The 19,811-nt window shown below is 41.1% G+C and overlaps 1 protein-coding gene across 1 annotated transcript in view; it reads left to right on the top strand.

Moving 5' to 3' along the window:
* The window catches only part of SPAG17 (sperm associated antigen 17), a 259,656-nt gene that overhangs the window by 227,372 nt on the left and 12,473 nt on the right, over positions 1–19,811 (top strand). Inside the window, exons 44-47 of the mRNA XM_069602119.1 lie at positions 5,793–5,929; positions 11,781–11,965; positions 14,154–14,214; positions 16,861–17,005. Coding sequence (XP_069458220.1) covers positions 5,793–5,929; positions 11,781–11,965; positions 14,154–14,214; positions 16,861–17,005 — 528 coding nt within the window. The remainder of the gene's footprint in view (positions 1–5,792; positions 5,930–11,780; positions 11,966–14,153; positions 14,215–16,860; positions 17,006–19,811) is intronic.

Here is a 19,811-nt window from a genome sequence, read left to right as displayed (position 1 = left end):
TTATTGGAGCTCCTTGCAGCCCAAGGGACTCTCAAGAGTCTTCCCCAACATGACACTTCAAAAGCAACAGTCCTTTGCACTCAGCATTCTTTATGGTCCAACTCTCACCTCCATACATGACTACTGAAAAAAACATAACTTTGACTATATGGACCTTTGTTGGCAAAGTAATGTCTCTGCTTTTTAATATGCTGTCTAGGTTTGTCGTAGCTTTTCTTCCAGCACCCCGACATACTGAAATACTTGAACTAATAGAGACAATGATGTGATTCCACTATAAGTGGTAAATTAAATTTTAATATAAACAATAAAGTTTAAAGAAGTTCAGAGTAGGAAGAGATTAACACAACAGTGGGGAAAGTTTTATGGGAGAGGTGGTCTTAAAGAATAAATAGAGTTGCATAGATTTTAAGATTAAAAATGGAATCACCTGAGACAGCCCTCATTTCACTTGAGGAAACTGAAACCTAGAGAAAGTCAAGCAACATTGAAAATCTGGGACTCTGCCAAGGCCAGAAAATGAGTTTTTTGACTCTGAATTCTCTGTAGTTTATTATACTGCCCTCCAGATGTAGGGAACAGAAAAGAGTATTTTATACTGAAAAAAAAAAAGAAAGGAAAGAATGTGTTCAAAGCTTGAGTAGAAATGAACTGGAAACAAATGTAAGTAGATTATTCTTATTTGGTAATAGTACAAGAAATGCTTGGAAAATACGGTAGAATCAGCTAGAGGAGATTTAGATTTGATGAAATAAAAATGAATTTGACAGCATTCACTGTGATAACACTGTGAAAAATCCTATGGTGACATAAACCAGTTTCAGGGGCTGTGGGCCAACTGTGCAGCCTTCTCCAGACTGCAGGAGGCGTGTTCTGGGCTTGGCACCAGGCCCTTGAGAGCTGATGGCGCTCTCTCATCCCAGCCCCACGTTCAGTGACACCACATTGAGAGCCTGAGTCAGCCACAGTGAGAAATCAGCAAATGCCACAAATGTGCAAAGTATACCAAGCAGGACAGTTTTTCTCCAGGGAGGCAGTTGTTAAGCTTTTTTCCAGCACACCAGCAGCAGCAGGGAGGGCTTGGGTGTATTCCCCTCCCACATTGAAGGGGCCCCTCCCTCTGTGGCTGGCTGCCTTCAGGGCAAAGGGTTGGAGCTCAGGAGAGGTAGATTGTGGGCTGCCCCCTCGGTCAGTTCAGTCGCTCAGTCGTTGTCCTACTCTTTGCAACCCCATGAACTGCAGCTTCTCTGTCCATCACCAACTCCCAGAGCTTACTCAGACTTATGTCCATAGAGTCGAAGATGCCACCCAACCATCCCATCCTCTGTCATCCCCTTCTCCTCTTGCCTTCAATCTTTCCCAGCATCAAGGTCTTTCCCAATAAGTCACTTATTTGCATTGGGTGGCTAAAGTATTGGAGTTTCAGCTTCAGCATCAGCCCTTCCAATGAATATTCAGGACTGATTTCCTTTAGGCTGGACTGGTTGGATCTCCTTGCTGTCCAAGGGACTCTCAAGAGTCTTCTCCAACATCACAGTTCAAAAGCATCAATTCTTCAGCGCTCAGCTTTCTTTATGCTCCAACTCTCACATCCATACATGACTACTAGAAAAACCATAGCTTTGACTAAACAGACCTTTGTTGACAAAGTAATGTCTCGGCTTTTTAATATGCTGTCTAGGCTGGTCATAGCTTTTCTTCCAAGGAACAAGCATCTTTTAATTTCATGGCTGCAGTCACCATTTGCAGTGATTTTGGAACCCCCCCCAAAATAAAATTTGTCACTGTTTCTATTGTTTCCCCATCAATTTGCCATGAATTGATGTGACAGATGCCATGAGGCCCCTCTCAGCCTCTGCTCAGAACTGGCTCAGCCACTTAGACACACATTTGTGGGTCAGAGCAAGTCCTAAGACCGAGCTTAGAGTCAGTGGACAAAGAAATGTGCCCCACCTACAGGGAAGCCATGCTCAGAGACGACGTAAATAAAGCCATGCTCTGAGAGGAAGTAAAAAAGATAAAAACAGTATTGTGCATAAATACTGCGGTTGACTTCAGCATAGAAACAGGGAGGGAACCATTATTGGTTCTTCAGTTGTGTGAAGTCTGGCCATAATTTCAGATGATACCGCTAGTTGGACCATCCCAGCTGTTCAAATACTAAAATTTCTCTGTATCAGTTGATGACCAGCTGCTGCTTCAAGCCTCTCAAATACCCCCTCTTCTATCCCCATCTGTAGGGAAGCCCTAGGTAGGCTCAGTGAATAGTAATTCATCTATTATGGGTGGTGGTATTGCGTTCGATGCCTGGGTTGGAAAGATCCCCTGCAGAAGGGAATAGCTACCCACTCCAGTATTCTTGCCTGGAGAATTCCATAGACAGAGGAACCTGGCAGGCCCCAGTCCATGGGGTCACAAAGAGTTGAATACGACTGAGCGACTGAAATACACCTGGTAAAAAGCAGAGCTAAGGCTCACCTAACTCCTTATATAACAACTATGACTTATATACTGACAATGACTTATATATAATTATATGTCTTATATAATGACATGTATCTAATATGACTTATATAATAACTTATGTTAAGGCTCTACCTCACCCCTCATATAATAACTGTGTTACAGTAAGCATGCTCTTTTTTAAAAATTTTTTATTGGAGTGTAGTTGATTTATAATGTTATGTTAGTTTCAGGTTTTTATAGCAAAGTGAATCAATTATACATATACATATGAAAGTTAAAGTGTTAGTCCCTCACTTGTGTCTGACTCTTTGCAACCCCATGAACTGTAGCCCCCCATGATACTCCATCCATGGGATTTCCCAGGCAAGAATATTGGAGTGGATTGCCATTCCCTTCTTCAGGGGATCTTCCCAACCCAGGGATTGAACCCATGTCTCCTGCATTGAAGTTGGACTCTTTACCATATAAGCCACCAGGGAAGCCCTACATAACATATATCCACTCTTTAATTTTTCAATCATTGATTTATTTATTTTTGGCCGAGCTACAAATAGCTTTTAGTTCCTCTGCCAGGGATTGAACCCACGCCCCCTGCAGTGGAAGTGTGGAATTCTAACCACTGGACCGAAGTCACAGTGACATGCTCTTTAACCCCTCTATATCTTCCTGTTTTCTCTTCTATAAAGGGGATATAATGTTATATACATCACAGTGTTGTGAGGATTAAATTTAATATATGTAAAATGCTTACAGCAGTGCCTAACTCATGAGAAACTCCACATCAGCATTTACTATTAATAATAATAGAATGAATGATTGTTTGGTCCCCATCAGACTGATAAAATGCATTCCTATAAGACAGAAATATGCATATGGTAAGAAATACAAACAAGAAGATGCATCAGGCCATCATGATTGCTGTCTATGTAGGCAATAGTGACAAAAGAGAGTAAATATATTAGAACACTGGTCAATGATCTCCATCACTGGGGATTCTGATTCTGTTCTGGCCTGAAATACAGCTTATCTGGCATGTGGCTAGTGAATCCCTATTTTTCCAGAGTCAGCCCAGGGGATTAAGATGCACAGATGAATTGGGGACACACTGGGTAGCTGTGTAGGAAAAACTCGCAACTCATACAGAGCACTTCTGTGACCAGATATGTGGGAACTTTTATTACACCAAGCAATTCTACAACACCAACTGGGTGTCCTAGAATTCAGTCCTTAAACTAACCAGAGTAGCACAGACTCTATAAGCTAAAGGCTTGGTCTCACAAGGCTCCCCATCATCCACTTCAGATGCTAACTGCAGGTCCAGGTTGTCACTTGTGCTTGTAACCAGTCAGCTATAAAGTGGGGTTCCCATGACCTCCTCTTATGCTTCCCTAATTTGCTAGAACAATTCACAGAGCTCAGATATTATTATATAATAAGGAACATGATAAATGGCACAGATGAATAGATGTAGGGAGAGGTATGCAGCTCCAGGTCTGGAATGCTCTAGCAGTGGCTTCTGTCCCTGTGGGACTGGGGTGCAGCACCCTCCTGGCATGTGCTCACCAGCTTGGAAACTCTCCAAACTCCATGCTGTAGGATTTTTGTGGAGACTTCATCATGTGGACATAATGAACTCCATCCCCGTATCCCATCTTCTTCAGTGAGGCTGCAATTTCCAAGCTTCTCATCATGGCTTGGTTTTCCTGATGACCAGCCCTCATCCTGAAGCTATCCAGGAGCCCACCAAAAGTCACTTAATTCAGATCAGAAGAAACTGCTATCCCCCAAGAAATTCCAAGGGATTTAGGAGCTCTGTATCAGGAATCAGGAGCAAGGGCCAAATATCAAAAGATGCTCCTGGTACTCTTATCATTTAGGAAATTAAAAGAGATTTGGGAACACTGTGCCAGGAACCAGGGGCAGAGACCAAGAAACATCTTCTAGTATCTCACACTATTGGGAGTGTGTTCCTTGTGGACTTAGTAAGGACTCTTCAGTTTGAGAACTGAAACTCAAACTCATTGAACAACAAAACACGGGATGGGATGGTGCTTGTTAATGCTCAAATCGAAGAAAAGTAGCCCAGGGAAGTGCTAGCCTAGGGATGACTGGATACATTCACGCAGGCTTTTCACGAGAGTGCTTGCATCTGATTGCCTGTCTTCCTGGGCTTTCTCCATGTTGTCACATCCCTGCTCGTCCCTGTGTGGTTTTGTCCTCTCCTACAAAGAACGAGCTATAGCCATGTGGCAGGGACATGTCTAGAGGGGTTAAAAATTCTGATTCTTCCAGACCCATAACCCTGCGGATAAGATAGGGTCATCCCTGTTAGCTTCAGGAAACATCTTGGTCAAGGGCCTGTGTTGGCTTTGAGGACTTGAGAACGAGTGAAATGCTGGGGCTTCCCTGGGGGCTCAGATGGTAAAGAACCTGCCTGCAGTGCAGGAGACATGCATACAGACAGTGCATGGTTAATGTACATGTGGTGCTTGCCTGCAGACAGTGGACACTCAGACGTTGGTTTCCTTCCCTTTCCTCTCTTGATGATTTAAACTCAAGAAAGGATGTTTTAAAAAGGTGACCTAAAGCACAATTTTTATTAAACCTCCTGGATATTTAGAGACATACACGCAACTGCAGCTACACCTTCACCAGGTTTAGTGATCTGGGGATTTAATTTCCTGGCTTAATTTATCCATGATAACTCTACCCCCTTTTCAAACTATAAACTTACTAGTTGAAACAAAGAAATTCTTAAGATTTTTATACTCCTTAGTTTTAAGAAATCTCTGAGAGGCAACATTTTATTGAACCGTACCTTGTTGATTTATAGGCAAGTCACTCGATTTCTTAGAATCTGATTTTTCTCATTTATTTAAAAAACATGATGCAAATAGCATCTGCCCTGCTTATCTCTTAGGGTTATTCTGAGAACTAATATTAGGTACAATCTTGTTGTAAAATGTAGATCAAACAGTAGAATTAATATAAGCCTTTATTCCTGTAAGGGAATTCCCAGGTGGTGCTAGTGTAAAGAGTCTGCCTGCCAGTGCAGGAGATGCAGAAGACACTGGTTTGATCCCTGGATCCAGAAGATCCCCTAGAGTAGGAAATGGCAACCCACTCCAGTATTCTTGCCTGGAAATTTCCATGGACAGAGAAGCCTGGCAGGCTACAGTCCATGGCGCCGCAGAGAGTACACAAGCTTTTTAAGAAGAAAAGAAAATGTCCCAAGTTAGGTTCTGTGTTCTTCTGGCCCCTGGTATGACGTTGGATGTCTTTGGAAACAATATCACATGGTGTAATTTCAGTGTTCTCTCTAACAGAACCAGAATCGTGTATGCCTCTGAAAATCCCAACCCAGTCAATGCTGCAGGATGTGGCAGGACAAGCAAGAAAACAGAAAGTGAGGCTACCTCACTACTTGCTGAGTTCCAAGCCCAAGTCTCAGCCTCTCACAAAGGTAAAACGGACTTGGAAATAAATCTGCCAGAGCCAGTTAGAGTTTTATGTATTCCTGGTTGACTGAAGTTACTGATTTCCAGCCACCATGTAACTGCTATTTAGTATGCGAACCATCTCAACATGAAGGGCTTCAGGGCACACAGGGATAAACCAAGGCAGTGCTTTGCTAGAGTCAACTCACATAGGCTCATGAGAGGAATTGTATGAGCCACTGTTAAGCCATCACTAGCTTGTAGTTGGCAAGCTTCCATGGTGGCTCAGTGGTAAAGAACTCACCTGCAGCGCTAGAGAGTCGGGTTCAGTCCCTGGGTCAGGAAGATCTCCTGGAGAAGGAAATGGCAGTCCACTCCACTATTGTTGCCTGGGAAGTCCCATGGACAGAGGAGCCTGGATGGCTACTGTCCGTGGGGTCACAGAAAGGTTGGACATGACTTAGCGACTAAATCACAACCAGTCTGCAGTCAGTCATGCTTGGAGTTCTTCTGCCATAGAAATTGGCAGATGCTACTGATGAAGGTTCTTTTCTTACCAGCCTGCTGCTGGCTAAGGGGATCATTTGGGCACCCTTCTCAATACTCTTAGGATAAAATCCAGATGACCTAGTGTGACTGCAAGGCATGGCTCCATTTGCTTCTTTACCCTCACGCTTTTCCAGACTCATTATACTTCCCCCATTGTGGCCTTCTATTAGTTCTTTCAAAGTACCAAACTCCTTCCTCAGAGCCTCTGAGATCCATCTCAGCTATGCTGGAAAGCTTTCCTAGAGCCCACCAACCAAGTTTCGATAGTCCTCCTTTAGAAATTTCATGGCACACTGTGTTCATTGCAGTCAGAGAATGTACTGCAGTGTCTATAATTGACATGTGGTAGGAGTGCTTCTCAAACTTTAATGTACATGTGAGTTATTTAGGAACCTTGTTAAAATATAGATTCTTTCTCACTGGGTCTGCTGTGAAGCCTGAGATTCTGCAGTTTTAACAGGCCCCCAGGTGAGGTCAATGCTGCTGACCTGGGAAATAACTGCATAGGGCAATGGTTCTCAAAGCATGATTATTTGACTGTCAGCACTGGCAACACCTGAGAACTTGTTATAAGTGCAAATTCATGGGCTCCACCCCAGATGTGCTAGTGGAGAAATTTGGGGGGTGGAGTCAGCAATTTGTTCTCAGTAGACAGCGCTCCTCTGCAGAGCAGGTTTCCCTTATCTTTGTAGGCCCTTCCCCTCTGCACCTACCTATTCTCTACTCCAGAGGTCCCCAACCTCCAGAATCTAATGCCTGATGATCTGAGGTGGAACTGATGTAATAATAATAGAAATAAAGTACACAATAAATATAATGCGCTTGAATCATCCAGAAACCATCCCTATCTACCCCTGCCCCATCTGTGGAAAAATTGTCTTCCATGACACTGTTCTGTGGTGCCAGAAAGTTTGGGGACCGCTGCTCTACCCCAGCCCATCCCAGACTTACTAATGGAGAAACTCTGGGAGTCGAGTCATCAATTGGTGTCTTAACCGGTCTTCCTGGTGGCTCTGATAGAAGTTAAAATAGGATAACCACAGGCACAGAGGGAAGAGCACCAACTTTGGAACCAGGTAAATTTGAGTCTGAAACTTTAGTCTGCCACTTACCACTTTGAGCAAGTTATCTGTCTTCCAGCTCTCTGAACTTGAACTTCCCTATCCTTAAAGCCTAAAATACTTCCTTACTGTGCTGTGATAAGGATTACGTAGACCATAAATGTTCATTTCCTCTCCTAGCCAAGCAGTTATTTTCCTCCAGTGACAGAGCCTTTATTTACCTGAAATATAATTGACTTACAAGATTATGTTAGTTTCATTTGTACCACATAGAGATTTGATACTTGTATCAAATTTTTGTATTTGATACTTGTATTTGATACTTTGTATCATTTCATACAGTATGAAATGATCACCATGAGTCTAGTAACCATCTGTCCCATACAAAGTTATTACAGTATTATTGACTGTATTCCTTACATTACATTCCTGTGCCTTATGTATTTTATAACTGGATGTTTGTATCTCTTAACCCCCTTTACCTATTCCATCCCCCCAGTCCCTTCCTTTTGGTCAACCACCCATTTGTGTTTTGTATCTGAGTCTATTTTCATTTTGTTTTGATTGTTTTGTTTTTTAGACTCTATATATGTGACATACAATATTGCCTTTTCTTTGAATTATTTTACGTAATATAATTCCCTCTAGATGGACGGAGGAGCCTGGTAGGCTGCAGTCCATGGGGTCGCTAAGAGTCAGACACAACGGAGTGACTTCACTTTCACTTTTCACTTGCATGCATTGGAGAAGGAAATGGCAACCCACTCCAGTGTTCTTGCCTGGAGAATCCCAGGGACGAGGGAGCCTGGTAGGCTGCCGTCTATGGGGTCGCACAGAGTCGGACACAACTGAAGTGACTTAGCAGCAGCAGATTCATCCATGTTGTTGAAAATGACAAGATTTCTTTTTCTATGGCTGAGGAATATTCTGTGTGTGTATATATATATGTGTGTGTATATATATGTGTATATATATCACATCTTTTTTTCTATTTGTCTATTAGTGAACATTTAAATATATGTTACTTTCATATCTTGGCTATTATAAATAATGCTGCAACAAATATTGGTGTGGATATAATTTTTCAAATTAGTAATTTTATTTTCTTTGGGTAAATATCCAGAAGTTGCTGGATCATATGGTAGTTTCTGTTAAATTTCCTTTATGCTGTTTTTCATAATGGCTGCCCCAGTTTACAGTTTCATCAAGAGTGTATGAGGATTCCCTTTTTTCCACATCCTTGCCAACACTTGTTATTTGATATCTTTTTGATGATAACCATTCTGATAGGCATGAGGTTGCATCTCATGGTTTTGATTGGCATTTACCTAATGATTAGTCATGCTGAGCATCTTTTCATGTATCTGTTACCTATCCTATATGTATGTCTTCTTTGGGAAAAAAAAAGTTTTTTCAGGTCCTCTGTCCATTTTTTAATTGGGCTGCTTAACTTTTTGATGTGAATTGTTTGAATGTTTTGTATATTTTTGATGCTGCTGCTGCTGCTAAGTCGCTTCAGTCATGTCCGACTCTGCAACCCCATAGACGGCAGCCCACCAGGCTCCTCTGTCCCTGGAATTCTCCAGGCAAGAATATTTTGGATATTACCCCTTTATCTGATATATTGTTCACATATATCCTTTCCCATTCAGTACTGCAATGTATAATTTGTTGACAGTTTCCTTCACTATGCAAAAAGTTTAGTTTGTTGTAGTCTCATTTGTTCATTTTTGTTTCTCTTACATGAAGAAGCAGATACCAAAAAAAAAGTTACTAAGATTGATGCCAAAGAGCATGTTGTTTCTCTTTTATTCTAGGAGTGTTGTAGTTTCAGGTCTTATATTTAAGTGTTCAATACATTTTAAGTATTATTTTTGGATATGATGTGAGAAAGTAGTCCACTTTGATTATCTTGCATGGAGCTGTCCAGTTTTCCCAACACCATTTATCAAAAAGGCTGTCTTTTCCCACTGTAACTCTTGCCTTTGTCATAGACTAACCATAAAAGCGTGTGTTTATTTATAGGCTTCATCATTATATAATGTCCTTCTTTGTCTCGTTACAGTCTTTGTTTTACTGTCTACTTTTCCCGATGAAAGTATTGCTACCCTGGCTTTCTTTTTGTTTCCATTGCATGGAATAGCTTTTTCCATCCCTTCATTTTCAGTCTGTGTCTTTAAATCTGAAGTGAAGCTCTTGTTGGCAGCATTTATATAGGTCCTGATTTCTATCCATTAAAGCACTTTCTGTCATTTGATTGGAATATTTAGTACATTTACACTGAAGTAATTATTGATAGGTATGTACTTACAGACATTTTGTTCATTTTTTTGCATGTGTTTATAGTTCTTTTTTGTTCATTCTTAGACTCTTCCCTTTGATTACTGTTTTTAGTGTTATGTTTGGATTCCTTTCTCTTTTTTGTGTGAGTATATTTTATAGGTTTGTGGTTACCATGAGGTTCATATATTATAACATATAACCATATATACACAAACACACACACACACAAGATTATTTTAAGTTAATAATCTCCTGGGTTTGAATGCATTCGAACAACTCTTCATCTCTCCCCTTACACACACACATTTTGTGTTTTGATGTCAGCTGTGTTACATCTTTTTGTTTTCTGTACCCCTTCACTTCTCATTGTGGATATACATAATTTTCCTGCTTTTATCCTTTAACCTTCTATCCTGCTGGCTTTATAAGTGGTTGATCTACTACCTTTACTATATATCTGTCTTTATCAGTGAGATTTTTCCTTGCATAGTTTTTGTAATTATAGTTGTGGCCTTTTCCCTTAGAGAGGTCCCTTTAACATTTGGGGAAAGCCGGTTTAGTGGCACTGAACTCTCTTAGCTTTTGCTTGTCTGCAAAATTCTCTCTCTCTCTCTCAAATGTGAATGATAGCCCTACCAAGTAGAGTCTTCTTGGTTGCAGATTTTTCCCTTTCATCACTTTGAATGTATTATGTCCCTCCTTTCTGGTCTGTACAGTTTCTGTTGAAAAGTCAGCCGATGGTCTTATGGTAGTTCTCTTGTGCATAATTAGTTGCTGTTCTCTTCCTTCTTTAAGATTCTCTCTGTATCTTTGATTTTTGGCATTTTAATTAATTTGTTGTGGAATGGGCCTTTTACGGTTAATCCTGTTTGGGACACTCTGTGCTTCCTGGACCTGAATGTCTAGTTTCTTCTCCCAGGTTAGTGACATTTTCAGCGATTATTTCTTCAACTAAGTCCTCTGCCCCCTTTTCTCTTCTCCATCTAGGTCCCCTGTTTGCAACTGTTAGTGTGCTTGATATTGTCCCAGAAGTCCCTTGAACTATCTTCATTTATTTATTTTTGCTTTTTTCCCTTTTCTTCTGTTCAGCTTAGGTGATTTTTACTACTGTGTTCCAGGTTACTGAACCATTCCTCTGTATCATCCAATCTACTGTTTTCTTTCTAGTGCGATTTTTATTTCAGTTATTATATTCTTCAACCCCGGTTATTATTTTTTATAACTCTTTGTTGAAATTTCCGCTGGATTCATTCATTCTTCTCCTGAGTTCAGTGAGCATCTTTATGATCTTTGTCTTGAACTCTCTATTGGCTGGATTGATCACCTCTACTTTGTTCAGTTCTTTTTCTGAGATTATGTGTTGTTCCTTTGTTTGGAACATATTCCTGTGTGTCCTCATTTTGCCCAGTTCTCTTTGTTTATTTCCATGAGTTAAGTAGGTTGGTTACAGTGTCTGATCTTGTAGAAGCAGCTCATGTAGGAGATGTCCCTTGGGCCCAGCGTCCTTTTTCCCTCGGTCACCAGAGCTGTGTAGGGAGGGGTGTCCTTATGTGGGCTGCCTGAGCCTTTCTGTTGTGGTAGGGCCTACTGCCATGGGCATGCTGGAGGCAAGACGGGCCCTGACTCAGTTGTCTGCAAGGCCATGCCTGTGTGGTGACTAAAGGCTGGTTGTAGCGCAGGGGAGGCTTGCTGCATGGTTTGCTGCATGGCCTGGGGTGGGTATGTGTGTAGGGCCTGAGCCTTTTTATTATCTTGCATGTTAAGTTGCTCAGTTGTGTCAACTCTTTGCAACTATATATATATATATATATATAGCCCACCAGGCTCCTCTGACCATGAGATTTTCCAGGTGAGAATACTGGAGTGGGTTGCCATTTCCTCCTCCAAGGGATCTTCCCAACCCAGGGGTCAAACATGAGTCACTTATGTCTTTATTACCTTGGGAATGCAATTGTTTTATTGCTTTTTTCCTTTTTCGACGAAGACGCAAGATTCTGTTGGAGGAAGAGTGAGAACATCCTCTGTGGCATCTGCTGCCATTAATAATATAAATTCATCACCCTTTGGATTCCATCTTCTCCCACCCGTGGTGAAATTTGGAGTGCTCGAAGAAGGACACACGTATGCCACCACTGTAAAGCTCAAGAATGTTGGAGTGGACTTCTGCAGGTGAGGCCAAGGCTCCAAGTGTATGCTCAGATCACCTTCCCTTGCTCTGTGACTTGCCTTTGGTAGCCTACATCAGTGAATGTTTATTGGACTGAACTGTAATTACACCTGAACTCTTGAATCTTAACATCATTCATTCAGCCATTCACTAATTCATCCATTCATCCATTCTTCAACAAATCAGTATTTACCAAACCTCAGTTATATAGTAGGTATTTCTTTATGTGCTGCTCAGTCATGTCCAACTCTTTGTAACCCTTTGGACTGTAGCCCACCAGGCTCCTCTGACCATGGGATTCTCCAGGCAAGAATACTGAAGTGGTTTGCCAGTTTGATAACCTCCAGGGGATCTTCCCAATTTGAGGGTTGAACCCACATATCCTGCATTGCAGGCTGATTCCTTACTGCTGAGCTATCAGGGAAGACCCATTTCTTTGCCTTACCATTAGTGATTATTCTTACTTTAGTAGGAGCACCTCAAGACCTGATATGTCCCAGCAAAAAATCAAAGAGAAGCTGTACAAGTGTTACAATAAACAATACACAAGACAATAACTAATGTGGAAAACTTGAAAGTCCATTTCTCAAATCCACCACCAACTATAACACCAACTAATATTTGTTGACACTCTGTGATCTAAACATGATTTTAATTATGTTAATTCTGCATAATTGAGGCAAAAAGGAAAAAATTAACCCTTAATCATCAAGGTCACTTTGACTCTAATGATGTGACTCAAAATTAATAGCAAATAACTTAACTCACAGTCTGTATTCCCAACAGAAAATATACTCTATCTGGCATTAAGTGACAAGAAAGTCACTTCAGTCCTTCATTTCCAGGTCAAAACCAATAGAATCTTAAAGTGTGTAGAGATCTTGGAGACTGTTATGATATAAGGGAACTGAGTAACTTGTCTTAAAAGGTCTTGTAGGCTTCAGCAAGGGTAGATCTCTCATCCCCTGAGTGACAGTTCTGTGGAGCACCTTGCTTTATCAACACAGCTGTGGTCACTGCTTCTTGTGGGAGATCAGTCCTTCCCATTGGGTCCACATCTATTCCAAGACAATTCCCAATTACAAAATCTCCTCTGTACTATTTTGTAGTAAGCATCAGGATTGTGGGGAACTTTACCCCCATAAAAATGAGATACATGTATATTTCAGCGTGCAGAGTTATTCTCAGTGTCACTAACAAGTCCTTTGAGAGCATTTATGATTCTGGACTCAGGATTGGAAGTCAGACAGGGCATAGCTACAGGAGCATCTGATTGAGAAGATCACTGTCCCATTTTAGTTGAGGCAGGTCCTCAACTTCAGGGATCATGTTCATTTCCTTGGAAGAAACTGGAGGGGATCACACCGCCAGATCAGACATCATTGCTTTTTGGGGTTGTTGCCACAAAATGGGTGGGGACAAATGGACAGTCAACCTCAAACTTAGTTAAACTCACCCAAGGAGACCCTGTGTGTCCAGTATAGAATTTTAGTTTTATAGATGTCACTGCTCAGCTTGTTCAGATCAGCCACTACAGGACAGATAGCAAAGCAGATGGTAGAGGGAGCCCAGTTGGGGTCAACATGGAGATCGACTGCCCTTGACATTTTAATTTACTCCAGGTCTTTAACCTTCAGGCAGAGCCCACAAACCGCAGGAAGGGGAAGAGATCAACAAGTACCATGTGTGAGTCCAGGGCTTTTCAAGTTCTCCTACATTTTCTGAGCCTTTTCTGTTTCTCTTCTCCCCAAACATGCAAACCCCATACCACGACAGAGCAAGACTGGCTCCCACGCTCCACTGCTTTCCAAAAGAGCCTTTATTCTTCAGCTTAATGATCTGGCAGTCAGCATTTGTGTTCATGCTGGCGGCTACGCTGCGGTGCACACGCCAGCCAAACGTTCACAACCCTCTGCCCAGGCCCAGGCTGCTCGTCAGCATCTGATAACAAAGGGTTGAAACCCGGTTTGGAGTCAGTTTGACGCCGATGAAAACTGTTGGAAACGCAGTTGTGAAACAGGCCCCAGATTCTCCTTCCAACTGGATGTTAGATTGTTTTTCTACTAGTCTGGACCCCCTGCTCCCGTGTAGCCAATATTAACACCTTCCTGATTTTATTACTTCCCAGTTCATTCGTGCTCATGTTTTTCATTATGGCATCAATTTATTCCCATCTTTTTTTCCTGGTAGGTTTAGGGTGAAGCAGCCTCCACCCAGCACAGGACTGAAAGTGACTTACAAACCTGGGCCTGTAAGTCCATGTGCTGTGTCTTGTGTGTGTCCATATGTGTGTGCATGCAGATATGTATATGTTTCCAGTGAAGTGAGCTTTTGCGCCATTCTACCAACTCAGTTAAAGCCGTTGATAAGTCGACTTTTTCTAGTATCATAAGCATCAGATTCCTGGCCCTGGTACACTCTCTGGCTGTTGTCACTCATTTCATGTAACAAACATAAGCACTCCTATGTGTACGTAGAATTAAACTTCCAGCTATGGAACCATTTCTGAAGCTCACTTCACTTGCCCCAGTAGTGCAATTCTATACAGTTGTCTGAAAATACTTTAAAAAAAATTAAAATATGATTTAACATGCATTTGGTAAACTGATTACCTAAAGATATCCTGTGACAAATCCTTCTGCAAAGTGAAAAGTCATTGGAAAAAATAAATACTCCATTCTTTACATTTTATGTAAATCTGTTCTGCTCTCCTGGTATTTGTCAGAGAATAGTAATGACATATTAAGAAATAGTAGCATATTTAAATTAACCATCTGTCTCATTTCTCCAAAAATCTCTGAAAATATGAATTTCAAAATGTCAAACTGTTCTGATTTTATTTGATACATTATATTTAGTATAAAATGTGTATTGCCACTTACTTCAAAATATAATTTCAGAGGTGTAGTATGATTAAACAAGAAGTTATCTCAAAATATAATAAAATCACACTCATCAACCTTGACTTTTATTTCTTGGGCAGTATATCATCGTTTGCTTTAACACTTTTGTCATCTCATTTAACAAGCTTTGAGCTCCTCCCATATGCCAGCAATAGTGCCAGGCTACAGGAGATGTTAAAAATGAGTGAGACACATAAGAAGTATACAAAGCAGGCACGTGCTGGGCACTCAAGAGATGTGTGACTGAGTAACAGATGGTATAAGAAGACTGGTAGATAAATGAGCCATTCATCACCGATGGGGACTGCACAGGCTCATGCGAACTCTGAGCGAGTGCATCCAGTCCCATAACCAGCACATTGTGCTGACTGAATCCCAAGATCTAAAAGCAGTCACAGTTGCTGTGTGTTGACACAGAAGAATCGGTTGGCTATAGTGCAAAGTCAGCTGGTTTCTTGTAACTGTGCTACTAAGCAGCTCTGTGATGCTGTTGGTTAATCCTCTGCGCCTTGCTTTCCTCATCTATAAAAGGAGCTTAGACTGATCATTTCTTAGCCCTCTTGCAGCTCCAATATCTTATGATCTATAAAACAGTAATATGCAGGCTGCAATTCCAAAACAGACATCCTTTTGGGGATTCAATCCACTAATTTACGAGTACCTCTCTGAAACACTTCATCACTGCCCCATGTCAGAATTTCAGAATCTTCACAACATAGAGCAAAAACACAGTTAAAGCAAGCTTTTCTCCCACTGTTCTGGGAAGTTAGCAAATCTTTTTCATTTTAAGTAGGGATTATGCCAAAACCCTAAACGACTGCTAGATCAACCTTTATATGTACTAAAAACCCAAGCTCACTCTATACCTTTTTTCTTTCTGATGGTAGTTTTGGCTCTGGCAGAAAAATGTAGCCCGTAGACTTCTCTGTATCTAAATCTCACCACTGTTCAGCTTGGTTCATTGCCAGCACCACATGAATGCACTCCAAACCCAGGTGGACCTGTGTTACGGCAGCCCTCCAGCTCCCCTCGTGCAGCGTCGTCATCCCCCAGCCCTGCTCTGATTGTTGGGCTTGGAGGGCTGAGGGCCTGGTTCTCAGAAGCTGCTGGATACCCTCCAGCAGGCGGACGTCCGCAAGCACGGCACTGAAAAAAAACCGAAACGTTTTTCAATTCTAGTATTTATAAAACCCAATTGAAGAAAAAAAACTGTATATTCGTACCTAATTGCTTTCCATGTGGTGGTTTCTGATTTATTTTTTCCAGATAACTGTTCACACATTGGCTTTTTAACCCACCTCCTAGGGAGGTGGCTTCCAAACATAAACAGCCCTTTCCTTCTTGGCTTAGATGATATATTCTTTTCAGGGGACAAGGCATGAAGCCCATTCCTTGCTGTGTTTCTCCTTCATGGTCTATCAGGTTTCTTTTTTGCTGATACACCCTCTTCCATGCATCTTTCGGATCTAAGCAGTTTGGCATTTAAACTAATTCTGTCTCCCTCTGCTGGCTTTGCCACGTTACAGGTCCTACAGTAGGAATATGCTAAACCATGGGACACGGGCACAGGAACTGTGGGATTCACCTGGTCTCTTAAATTTAAGATTAAATTTATGTTTGTCTTTGATTAAATTCATCTTTGTTCACAGAGATGACAATAAATAGAACCTCACTACTGATATTCAAGAAATAGCACAGTTACAGACATCTTAAGAGTTTGCCCTCCAGCACCCTGGCATTTAGTTTCCTCATGGCTTTTGCCTAAATGGCACCTGACTTTCTCCAAAATTTATCCTGGGTCCCACTTACTCAATGGAAATCTACCTAACTAATCCATGAAGTAATTCTTCTAAATGCTGAAACAGCAGTCATTCCTTTGTGCCAGACTGATAGATGAGGAAGCTAGATTGGAGAGTTTGAATAACGTGCTCAGAATCATGGTAAAGTTTTGAGCTTCTGTATGCCTGATTCTGAAGCTCCATTGTGCATTTCAGGTGGCGGCTGGTTTGCAGGCAGACCTGAGAGTGGAGTTATTCGCCATGGCTGTCGGGGAGGATGGCACCAAGGGACTGGCTCACATCTCTCACAATATAGAGATTATGACTGAGCATGACGTCCTGTTCTTACCTGTGGAAGCAAATATCCTTTAAAGTTCAATTTGAGTCACCACATATAGTGTAAAAATTACATTCGAGCAAGGAGAACACAGAGGTCAAAATGGTGTTTCCTAATCCCCTCACATCTGCCCTCTGTAGCTTCATTTATTCTAGTTTTAAAACCACAGAGTTAAATTTCTTAGGACAGAGACTTGTGTCTTCATTCATTTTTGAAAGCATCTAGCAAAGTGCCTGACACATAGTACATGTAACTTTAAGTTGGATAAATCTCAATATTATTGGCCATCTCTGGGGTATCAAACAGTCAGAAATGTTTTAAAAAGCAAGTCTTTGTGTTAAGAAAAAAAACCTGGTCATCTTCTTGGGGGATAGAAGATACCTTATTATAGAAAGAGAATGAATAAGTATTGAATTGCAGACATATTCCTTCATATTGGGATCCCCTGTATGTAGAATATATAGATATACCAAGAGCCTTGTATATGCAATGTCCTGTATGAAATATTTTATCACATATAAAAGTGAAAATTGAACTCTATCTTAAAAAGCCACATAAGGTGGTAGCAGGAATAAAATTTTCACGCTTGATTACTGTATTGTAACTCTAATAGTATGAATCATATACCACTTTGTGTTATAGGTATATCTATTTGATTTTTGAGCTGGGTCTTGTAGAATACAAAAACTTTTGATGAAAAGAGGCTTAGGAAGAATGAACAAAACGTAGCAATAGGAAAGCTCCAGTTGTTCAGGAGGGTAAGCAGGGAGTTCAATTTGTTGAGAGCTTAGAGTATTAGTAATATAGTGGCAAAACTGGTTGGAACCAAGTTGTGCGAGATTTTGAATTCTTGGCTTAAACTTTATTATATAAGCAACACTGAATCATTGAAATTCTGATCGACTGGGTGATATAATCAGCATGTCTTTATAAAAATGAATTCATTGTTATCACATAGGCTATGTTGAAGGAGAAGAGATACTGGATATGCAACAAACCATTAGAAGGTTCCTTCAGCAAGCCTTCAAGTGTAAGGACAATAACTATAGTGTGGCAACAGTAGATATGAAAGAGGGACGTGGGTGAAAGACCTTTGTGGAACCCATTAAGAAAAGAAAGTTAGAGGACATAGAGTTCACTGGAAAGTGTTGAGGTTCAGGTAATGAATCATGGAGATTTAGGACTGGGTCTCAGTTGAGGAGTCAGAGTTGGAAATATAATAAGTTTAATTGTCAGCTGCAGAAGTGGTGATAGAAAGTATGGGGGAAATGAGTAGAAATTTGGGTTTGTTTAGGGAGCAGGAGGGAAAAAAAGAGAACTCAGGAGAGATAGAACAAGCAATTGGCAACATGTGAAATATCTCAAAGAATTTCAAGGAAAATATGGACATAGGTGACAGATGCTATGGAGATGTCAAGGAGGATTCTGATTTACGTAGAACTACTCAATTTTGTTGGGACAAAAAACTGCAAAACATGAAGAATGGCTGCATGTTGAGAAAGCAGAAATACTGAGTATGGATACACTTTCAATTTATTATTGAAGAAAAGAGCAAGAGCATATGGTGTCTCAGCCTTGGAGAGGGAACAGAGCAAAGGAGAGATTTTCAGTTTAGTGTAGTATGTTTCGTATGCTTGTAGGCGAGAAAGAATGGATCAGAAGAGAAATATTAAAAATATGAATAAGAGAACTGAGGCAGCACTATCCAAAAGAGGGCGAAAGGATAATCAAGAACAGAGCTAAAGGGTTAATCTTGGCAAGGGAGAGGGTAAAGATGGGCAAGGGTCTAGACGTTCTGAGGCGAAAGAGAAATTAGGGGAATTGTGTCAGGCGATCTTGATTCAATAGAAGTGGACTTGTATTCATTTGTTTATGGGCTTCCTAGGTGGTTCAGGGGTAAAGAACCTGCCTGCCAATGCAAGAGGCTCAAGAGATGCAAGATCAATCCCTGGGTCAGGAAGATACCCTGACAACCCACTCCAGTACTCTTTCCAGGAAAATCCTACGGACAGAGGATCCTGGTGGGCTACCGTCCAAGGCGTCACAGAGTCAAATATGACTTAGCAACTGAGCACGTATGTTCATTCTTTCAAAGATCAAAAGTGTCCCTAATGTGCTGGGCATCAGGGATACGGCAATGAACAGGAAACAAATCTCTGCCTTTATGTAGCTTACATTCCAGTAGGAAGACAGACAGTAGACAAAATAAGTGAAATGTGGACTCTAATGGCAATAAGTACAATGTAAGAAATAGAAAATGTAACAGGAAAGGAAGCACATGGAGAAGGAAATGGCAACCCACTCCAGTATTCTTTCCGGGAAGATCTGATGGACAGAGGAGCCTTGTGGGCTACAGTCCATGCGGTTGCAAAGAGTTAAACATAACTTAAAGACTAAACAACAGCGACAACATAAGAAAGGAAGTTCAGGGAGTGTTAAGGACTAAAATTTAAAATGAGTAGTCGGGAAAGACCTCACTGAGAAGGATTTCCCCACTCTGGGAATTACGTCCTCTTCACACAAGTTATTAGATGCTGAATCTAATAACTAACTGACTGACTGAATCCGTGCTGATGATCACAGCAATTAAATAATTTTGCATTTACTCTAATAACATTTCTATTTCCTTGCTTACAGATTAGAGACCATCTGTCTGGCACAGAGAAATGGGAAAAGAGTTTTACTAAATCTTTAGTCTACTTCCAGGGTCAACAATGATAGTTCATAGCCTATTTCTCAAGATCTATTCCTTCCCCTTCGCACCAAAAAAGCGTGAAATCTGCATGTTGATGTGGTCTGGGACCTGGTTATGGTTTGATGGTGCCTATAG

The sequence above is a fragment of the Ovis canadensis genome, chromosome 1 (genome assembly GCF_042477335.2).
Source record: "Ovis canadensis isolate MfBH-ARS-UI-01 breed Bighorn chromosome 1, ARS-UI_OviCan_v2, whole genome shotgun sequence".
NCBI lineage: Eukaryota > Metazoa > Chordata > Mammalia > Artiodactyla > Bovidae > Ovis > Ovis canadensis.
The sequence above is the reverse complement of the archived record's forward strand: the minus strand, read 5'-3'. Positions and strand labels throughout refer to the sequence as shown.